Source organism: Saprolegnia diclina (assembly GCF_000281045.1).
Source record: "Saprolegnia diclina VS20 unplaced genomic scaffold supercont1.132, whole genome shotgun sequence".
NCBI classification, from domain to species: domain Eukaryota; phylum Oomycota; class Saprolegniomycetes; order Saprolegniales; family Saprolegniaceae; genus Saprolegnia; species Saprolegnia diclina.
Genome location: NW_008246199.1, coordinates 64267 through 73656, shown reverse-complemented (window position 1 = coordinate 73656; position 9390 = coordinate 64267). Strand labels below are relative to the sequence as shown.

At 56.8% G+C, this 9390-nt stretch overlaps 3 protein-coding genes across 3 annotated transcripts; all 3 read right to left on the bottom strand.

Moving 5' to 3' along the window:
- Nucleotides 1-1322: 1322 nt before the first annotated feature.
- On the bottom strand, nt 1323-2680 carry SDRG_16504 (histidine decarboxylase). The gene has a single exon (XM_008622718.1). It carries the CDS (start codon nt 2661-2663, stop codon nt 1371-1373), a length of 1293 nt encoding a protein of 430 aa, XP_008620940.1. The 5' UTR covers nt 2664-2680; the 3' UTR covers nt 1323-1370.
- Nucleotides 2681-5244: 2564 nt separating this feature from the next.
- On the bottom strand, nt 5245-6608 carry SDRG_16503 (hypothetical protein; the record flags this gene model as incomplete). The annotated part of the gene is made up of 6 exons (XM_008622717.1): nt 5245-5475; nt 5528-5685; nt 5732-5822; nt 5876-6067; nt 6111-6545; nt 6599-6608. 6 exons carry the CDS (start codon nt 6606-6608, stop codon nt 5297-5299), a joined length of 1065 nt encoding a protein of 354 aa, XP_008620939.1. The 3' UTR covers nt 5245-5296.
- Nucleotides 6609-7397: 789 nt separating this feature from the next.
- SDRG_16502 (hypothetical protein) lies at nt 7398-9087 on the bottom strand. Its single transcript, XM_008622716.1, has 2 exons — nt 8473-9087; nt 7398-8406 (listed from the first exon to the last, which is right to left on the bottom strand). The coding sequence occupies exons 1-2, from the start codon at nt 9075-9077 to the stop codon at nt 7425-7427; spliced, it is 1587 nt and encodes a 528-aa protein (XP_008620938.1). The 5' UTR covers nt 9078-9087; the 3' UTR covers nt 7398-7424.
- Nucleotides 9088-9390: the final 303 nt, after the last annotated feature.

Below are 9390 nucleotides of genomic sequence, written 5' to 3'. Positions count from 1 at the left end.
TACCGAGCAACCCACTTCCCCTCACCCGAGGTCCTGGCAGTAATCAAGGCATTACGCCCATTGCCCCCTGAGCAAGCTCGCCGTTGTGAAATGGGCCATTATTGACCCATGAAAGGTTAAGGGCCCGTGTCAAATTGACCAGTGATTGACCACAAGCGGAGAGGCGATGCATGGACTGTCGATGACGATAAGATCTGACAGATGCAAGCGCGTCGGAGCGGACCCTGTCCGCGCTGGACGCACATGTGCCTAGCGACTCCAAGACAGTGGTAAATTTGATGGTGAGCTACAGCATGCGGTAACCTGTAAAGACGCTATGAGCCAGTATTCGGTGACATCGTCAAGCCTCGATTAAAAGTGGAGCAAATCAGATGGACGCAGTGTAAATCTCCGGCCAATACTCCCATGCCACGACCCAAAGTTCACATGCATGATCCACAGCCATTGCTGCGGCCGTCCCCTAGTGTTTGAACTGTTTCCAGGGGCCATTTTAATAGCGTCCAAAATCGGCACCAGAATGTGCCACGTCAGAGGCGCCAAAATCGCTGGCCAATCCGAGGCCGTTCAAGATACTAGAAAGGGTTTCATTGGACAACAGATTTGGTGCTGGCAAATCCAACGTCCTCAACGTCCTATTACGGGCATTGATTGGATGTCTATGCCGAGTTGCAACCTAGCGTCCACGGCCCACTTATTCTTGCAAATGCGAGCTTCTGCATTCAAGGTATCCTCAACGGCGTAAGATGCTGCATTACGAACTCCAGGATCTCTTTCTCAGCCCACGAAGCTCTCGTGTCATTCGCCTACAGGTGAGGGCTCGCGACGAAGTGAAGACTTCCCTTCTTGTAGATAAAATCACCGATCGCGCTAGTCGTGGATTCTTCACCGCACGGTACGTCAACACAATCCCTCGTTCGCCGGGACTAAGACGAGTACGGGACTTATCGTAGGTGACCTTGCCTGCCCGGGGAGCTATCCCAGCTCGCTGGGCAGTGGTCGTGTCAAGGCGCGGTGGTACTTCGTCCCTCTCATATCACCGCAGATGCACCAACCGCCCTCACCGCTCCTCAATCCCGCGCTCACCTCGTCATCTTCGCCTCTCTCTATGTGCTGACACTCGTCGCCAGCAGGGTATATGAACATCATTTTACCGAAATATCACATAGTTTTACCGAATATTCAATTAACTGAATTATCTTCACCCACTCTGCCAAAATGTGATTTTCGAAAATTCCGATTTGCCGAAATACAGGCACCAGTGTACCGGAATACGAGCACCAATGTACCGATATTCCGTTCACTTTCATCGACGACACAATGGGTCGAGTAAATTTCGGTATATAGATATAGATTTAGAGAAAAACAACCTCTTAGAGATAACACGCAAAGTCGGCTAGGATCGCATCAATCTGCGTCTTGGTCACGTTCGGCATGCAAATCAAATGCGATATGCCCTTGGCGGTCGCGAGCTGCCACTTGATCTGGAGTTCGTGGGCGACTTCGGGAAAGACGACCGTGATCGCGTTCTCGTTGCGCCACGCCGCGACGCCAAGGGCCTTCAACTTGGCTTCGGCGTACGCTGCATTTTCGAGCGCAATCTGGACGCGCTTCTGGAGGCCGTCGATGCCCAGACTCTGGACGCGGTACCAGAGCAAAAGCGGCGTAAACGCGTTGCGAGAGCCCGTAATCGTCGTGTCCGGCGCGCCAATGTAGGCGACGTCGCGCTTGATCTTCTCCACGAGGTGCTTCTTGGCGAGCACGACACCGCACGGAATCGGCGACCCGAGGAACTTGTGGCCCGAGATCGAGATGGACTGCGCCCCGTCCGCGAAGTCAAACGCCGGGCGCGGCTCGACAAACGGGCTCATGACACCGCAGAGCGCGGCGTCGGCGTGGAGATATCGATCCGAAATCGCAAGGTCGTCCAGGATCGTCGTGATCGCGGCCATGTCGTCCTTGGCTTCGGTCATGGTCGTGCCAATGTTGCAAAACACGATCGCGGGTACATCCGCGTGCGCCGCTGCGAGCTCGGCAAAGTGGTCGTAGTCCATCTCGCCGTTCGCTTGGACGCGGACTTCGCAGCTCGTTTGGCGCAGAATGTGGAGGTTCTTGACGACCGAGTAGTGCGTCGACTGCGAGTAGTAGACGATGCCATTCGGGTACAGCTCGCGCGCGAGGTACATGCCGTACAAGTTGCCTTCGGTGCCGCCGTTGGTCACGTAGCCCCAGACGTCGTCGACCGGCGCGCGGAGGAGCGAAGCGAAAAATGACAGCACGTCCCGCTCGCAGTCGCGCGTCGAGACCTTGGAGATCGACTCAATGTACGGGTCACCGACGTTGTTCATCGGAAATGAGAGAAACGGGTAGAGCGCGCTGTAGTCCCAGTCCTTGCACGACGGAAAGCCCACGAGGTGCTCGGACCGCTCCGAGACCGTCTCGTACAGCGCCTGGAGGCGTGCGGCGTCCGCAGCGGGGAGGCACAGCGCGTCACCGTCTGTCGACGAGGCGTCCGTGTCCGAGTCGTACTCGAGCGGCGTCTTGAGGAGCGCGTCCTCATTGTGGAAGGCCGGAGGCATCGTCGTGGCGTCCATGATGCGGAGTGGTGCTTGATGCCGAGGCAGTGAATTGAAAAGTGAGCGTCGAGTGCTGCGTGTCGGAGCCATCGCTTATCTATCAAAAGAGCAGTAATACCGTAGAGCGGTTCCTCCATTCAAGATACCGATGCAACGTATGATAGCCGTTAACCGAAACGAAGGATGATCTGGACAACACCCAAGTAGCCGTTTGCGATTTGCTCGTCCCACGAAATTATAGATCCCACTGCTGCGTGAACACGGGCCCACCGACATGCGCGGTGGGCCCTAATGGCTCACACGGAGCCGCGGCTCGCGTACCAAGCGGCCTTGGTAGGAGACGCTAAAGCTCACCAAGAGGCAAGCGACGTCGACGTGCCACCGCGTCGGGTGTGCTGTTGTCACTGCTCTGTGACGCCAGCTCAAGCTCTGTCGAAATGCCTCCACGAGCTCGGGAGACCAGTTGACCATCAACTCGACTTGACCGTCCAAAGCTGCGGCAATGGTTGTGGGTTACATGACTAGACGAAACGTGATAAAGCGTTTGTTGCCCTTGCAACGATCGATGTCACCAGGCGCCTGCTTTGTAGTCCTTGGCGAGTACAAGGTCCAGATCGGTTGACGAGGACCCGACCAACTCGAGGTCCATCCAGAGCGCGCAAGCGAATGGCAACGACGCGAGAGCGCGCTCAAGTTACAGTCTACAACAAAGTGGAGAATATGACAATAGCAAGCGGGTTTGGGCCACGACTATTACGGCCATCGGTGGCGCAGCCGCAATCGGGGATGTCACGTAGCGTTGTATGCACGCCACGTCATGTATGCAAACTCACATATAAAAACGGTGCAGAGACGACGCCAACGACGTTGAAAGCGGCTTGAGAGGGCAGTCAAGGACTCGATCAGACGCCCCGGCCAACGCACCCAAGCATGCTCGACAGCGTCGGGCCGGTCGTTTCGAGAGCGTGGTATGATAGGCCGATTCCAGTGTTCTGATATTCACCCGAGGAAGCCGCGTTTGCACCACCAAAGATGCGCATCCCCGCATCTAGAATCTGATAGGCGCGGCTGTCGCGGTTCCCAGGTACATGTCCACGCGAGCTAGCAATATTGGGTTATTCATCGCATCGAGTCTGTCTAGGGTGAGCGGGTGGTCTTGCCTCGTCGCTGCACACCGTTGCGATCTCAGTAGAAAGGCCGTGGTCAAGCACACGCAGCGCTGCACGGCTACCCCAAATGGGCAGCGTCGGGTAGCAGTGAGCCGCCACGAATTAGAATCGGTCGAATCTATCGCGTGGGGACCTGAAATCACTTGCCCATCAAGCACGCACGGCCTGTTTACAAATTTCAGTGACTGGCTGGACCAACTTCTACTTCGACGTGGGCGCCACTCGTTGGCTCACAGTGTACGCGTGCGTGCGTGCGTCCGTCGCCCGACAAGAAATGATAGCTAGAAGTGATCGCTTCCATTTCCTTGATTGTCGCAGGCTCCATTTGTGCCAAGACAGAGTACTGCGTATCTCTGAATCCAAACAGTAGAGCAAGTAAGCAAAGGAAGGACCAATTGGAGTGGATACGTCGTCGAAAGTCGCGATGGAATTTCCAACGCCAGCGATCACCCACGTCTCGTCGTACAGTGGAGGGGACGATCGCCTCGGTTCGCCTGTCGCGGCTTCCCAGAACGCGAGCTCCAAGATCGACGGCACCGCGTCAACCAACCCGCATCGTCTTTGCGTAAAAGCAACGAAGAACGAGCGCCAAAATGAACATGCCCTTAGCCAAATAGACGATGACGCCTGGCGCATGACGGAGGTGGCACAACGCTGGCAAGTACGAGGGAAACCGGCACATTTGGTTCGAGCGCCGTAGTGCCCTCCTCGCTTGTCGCGCTTCGCGACGATGCTTGGTGTGTCGCTACCGTGTTCCTCGCACACTCCCGAGTTATGTCCAGTAACGCGCCTCGCTTGACCACGCCTCACGGGTTTAGTAGGATGACATCTCTCTGTGTATTTCAATGTTGATAACTCAGTTCAAGCGTCACATTTGATCAGTGTTTTGGTTGACATAATGTGGCGCCTGTATACGGCCATCGCCGCCCACGCAAGCATTGGCAGCAACAAAATGTCGTCGGGTCGATGACGCAGCTCGTGTCAACCTCCGTAAAAGGCCGCTCCGAGATGTTTATAGAGCTGTCGTCCATGCCATAACGTTAGCTTTGCTCGAGTGCTCTTGTCACGCAGAGGTGCAAAATATTGTCTCGACCGATCTTTCTTCGCCGATCCCTGGCGACTGGCCGATCCGCGTGGCTTTCAGCACGAGGACGTACCTAGTTGAAGTGCTTTACTCTTACCGTCAGCATCACGCACCGTGGTCCAAAACCTTGGCAGCTACGACCCGTTGTGGCAGCGCTGATACGCTGGATGCGGTCTCACCGAGGCGGGCTATTACCTCTGGCTCGGGCGAACTGCACCTTCCGTGCCTAGTTTGCGCGCAGCGATCGAGCCTTGGCACTCGCAGCGAGGAGACTCTGTGGGCGGCGTACAGCAAGCTTTTCAATTGTCGTCCGTCTCATGCCACAAGTCGTATTCAAGCAGCCTGCTGCGCCTGCGGTTGCACTCCCTTGCGCATCGTACCTCTGCATTGGAATGATAACGGGATACGGTCAAGGTGCAATTACTCGTTGTCATTACTTATCTGGTCGTCTACATCTACATACTATGGCTCTATGCACATTTGAGGAGCTGGACGCGCTCGATCGCCGTGCCAAAGCCCTTGGTGTCAAAGACCGGCGCCGTCTTGGCGAGGAGCACGGCGGAGCTCGCGCCCATCTCTTGCAGGATTTGGAGACCCATGCCAAAGATCGACTGCTTGGCCATGAGCTCGCCACTCACATCGACCAACGCTACATAGCACAGCATGAGGTTCTCGACTCGCAAAACAAGAGGATGACGCACCTTCGTAGCCAGGGACAAACACCAAGACACCGTTGGCCTTGTTCGCCGTCAACCACTGGAGCGCAAACTGGGCTTCGATACTGCCTTCGATGCTGCCATCGACAAAGTAGACGTGCGCGCCCGTGGCCGAGATATTGCCAACGACAAGCGCATCAAACCTACTGCTCATGAGAAATTGGCGTGCGTTTAGCGTTGTGGGTGTACCGCGTCGCGTCAAACGTCGTCGTGTACGCCACCTTGCGGCACGCGCCAAAGGGCGTCGAGAGCGGCTCGGCAGCGCCGACACGCTGGATCACTACATGTGGTGTGGTGAGACCACTAGGATCTGAGAGGTGGTTCTGGTTGTACGTGTCTCGTGCGAGAAGCGGTAGCGAATCAAATCCGAGATCGTAATCAAGTGCAGACCGTGCGTCGTGGCAAACGTCTCGAGCTGCGGCCGGCGGAGCATACGCCCGTTGTCGTCGTTGATCTCGCAAATGTACGCCGCCGGCGTGCAGCCAGCGAGGCGGGCAAGGTCCACCGCCGCTTCTGTGTGACCGGCTACAGTCGGGTGAGCGCAAGAGCTGGAGAATTGACGGCGTACCGCGGGACAAGACACCGCCGTCGACGGCCAGCAGCGGAAAGATGTGGCCGGGGCGGTTGAACGACCGGGCCTTGACGTTCGGGTCGGCGAGCGCGCGGATCGTGGCGGCGCGGTCGGCTGCCGAGATACCGGTCGTCGTGCCTTCGTTGAGGTCGACGGTGATCGTGAACTTGCACTTCCGCACTTCCGTGTTGTTGGGCACCATGAGCGGCAGCTGGAGTTCGTCGATACGGTCGCTCGTCAATGGCGCGCAGATGACGCCGCTCGAGTACCGGATCATAAAGGCCAATGACGCTTCGGTCGCGAGCTGCGCGGGCATGATGAGGTCGCCTTCGTTCTCGCGGTCTTCGTTGTCCATGACGACGACAAACTGGCCCTTCTTAAGGCCCTCAAGGGCTTCGGCGACGGTCGACGTACCGAGGTTGGCGCTGGACGCTAGGTCAGACGCGTGCACTTAGCGAGGTCCATGTCGATGTGCTTGCACTTACGAGTGGACATGGCGGCGGCAAATGCGCAAATGAACTTCCGGGGATCCTTGGCCGCCAAAGGTTGATGCAAACATTTTGTCGGCAATGGCCAATCCCGCGCCAGCATTCAACGTCTAAGCCAATCGGATGCGAGTGGTACCTGCGTTGGCCAATCAAACGCGTCGGCAAACTCGCGTGTCGCAGATGAGCGCCCAACGTCGTCGTGGTATTTTAATTCGATGTTTTTGGGGATCGAGATCTTGATATTTGTATCCGTATTAACCACATGTCAAATAAAATAGACGATGACTCATCACGGCCTTCGCCGAAGTTCGGGAAAGGCGTGGCACCGGCGGAAGGAACTGCGCGCGAGCGCTTGCGAAATCGGCTCGTGTCGGAACCCCATGACAAAAGTTCGCTAACGTTGGGAATAAGAAATAAGGATTTCCTAGTGTCTCATCAGTCGCCATAACATGCAGACGTGTACTAGTACATGGAGGAAGCCCCGCGGTCGCTTGGGTGATGTGCGTTGCAAGATCACGCGACGATCGAGCGCGAGCAAGCACGGGCGCGATGGGAATGATTGCAGAGTGACCGAGCTTGGCAGAATACAGAGTGATGAATACTAACGAGCATGCGAGAGCTTGTGGACCTTGATATGCCTTGGTGCACGAGGGAGTCGCTTTGCGCCGCCGTCGAGTAGCCTCGACCAAGTATCTATCTGGTGGATGTCCCACTCGTCACGAGCTTCGTCGCCACACGCACCGTCGAGTACGACTGTACCATCAAGGCATATCTGCAGGGCATCAAAACCATCGCTGAAGAGGCACACGACAAGATTTTGAGCTTATTCGAGTCGCTGCAGCTTGCGACCGGGTACCGCCTTGTGGATGATCGTCGACATCTCCTGCGCGGCAAGCGCGACGGCCGAGAGCGCGGACGGTGCTGCAAACGGTCCACGGTCGACCTTGCAAAATGTTGTTGTCGGGAGGATGCCGTGGGAGAAGTACGCAGTCACAATGTCGTGGATGCACGCACTGGGCTGCGACGTCGACGCAATGTGACCGTAGCCGTCACGGACCACCAAGACCGAGTTGTTGGCGCCAAAGATGCTGTGCATGTGCTGCGCAGCAACGAGCGGCGTGACCGGGTCGTGGACGTTGTTGAGGATCAAAATCTTGTTGGCAAGCGTTTGGTTCCAAGGGCCCGCAAACCGCTCGATCGGCGTCGTCGTCCAGTACTTGGTCATCATGAGGGTCCCAAGCCATGGCCCGCCAAAGATCGGCGAGCTTTTCTGGGCAGCGCGAAGACCGTCGGCCCAGCTCTGCGCCGTGTTGGTCGTCGGATCGATGTCGTTGCCCATGAACGGAATCCCGTTCAAACCGAGATCACGGGCCTCAAGTTGCAATGGACACACATCGCTTGCTGGTGGCGCCACGTATGTGCCCTCCATAAGCTGGTGCAAGTCGATCGCGAGCTTGGGCCACATTGCCGGCTGGTACATGGGAAGCAAGAGAAGCGTGTACAGATCTGTTGACGTGAACTGAACGACGTCGTAGCCCCCACGGACCACCGTGGGCGTAAAGTTCTGGATAAACGACCGTAGACGCGGCGCGAGCGGCGTGTCGTGGCCAGCTAGCGGACAAACAAGCGGCCCCGCGGCTTCGCACTCGGTAGCAAACCCATCAAAAACGTCTTCGATGTTGGCGATCGTATTTGCCCAAAACGACGCGCTCGTGTTAGAGTATTTGGTCGCATCGACGACCGAGTCGATGACGACGCGGCCGACGCGGTGCGGAAACATATTGACGTACGTCGCGCCGAGCACCCTAGTCACCAATCAATCAGCATCATGCCCAAAACTGTCTTCTACAGAGAGGACGGAAAAGACGTACGTGCCGTAGGAAAAACCATAATAGTGCATGCGATCTTGGCCCAGCGCCGCGCGCATGAGGTCCATGTCGCGCGCCACAAACGCTGTCGAGAGGTACTGAAGGTAGTCGCCGTCGTAGTGGCGGCAGCGCGCCATAGCTTGGCCGTACACGCTGCTGTAGCGATCGATTTGGTCGTCGGACAGCGCTTTATAGAACACACCGCTCGAGCTGAAAAGCTCATACTGACCCACATATGCTGCAAAGCCGTCCTTGGCGCACCGGATCGGCCGCGACTTGCCAACGCCACGCGGATCAAAGCCCAAAACGTCGTACGCACCGCCCGAGACATAGTTGGCCACTGGCGAGCCAAGGGCCGTGCCCGACGCGCCGGGGCCACCCGGGTTGAGAAGGATCGTACCAAGCGGCTTGGCGGCCGCCGACCGGTAGCGCTGAACGGCAATGTCGATGGTGGCCTCGTTGGTCTCATTGAGATGGTCCAGCGGCACGGTGAGGTAGCCGCACTCGGTGCGGAGGTCGGGGTTTCCCGCGCATGGACCCCAGTGGAACGGGTCTGTCGAAGCAGCAGCAAGCGCAAGGACTGCGCTCGCAACAATAGATTTGACCATGGCAGCGGAAGGGCAAACTCGTAATGACCACAGCTCGTGCGGGTTGTCAGATTTCGGAATGTAGGTAGCATGACATGCATTCCAATCCAATCGGAATCAAGGTTGTGTGCGGCCGCGATCAGAGGCCAATGCTGTGGAAACAACCGGGGTGTCCGAGTGGGTGTCCGTGGCACGCGAATGGATCGTCTTTTGTCAAACAAGGTAGACTTGTCTCTCTTCTGGATGACATAGCAACCTTTAAACAATGTTGGAATAAAACAGGATTGGCGAATTTCAAAACAAATACTTGCAGGCCTTTGATAGCCACGTGCGT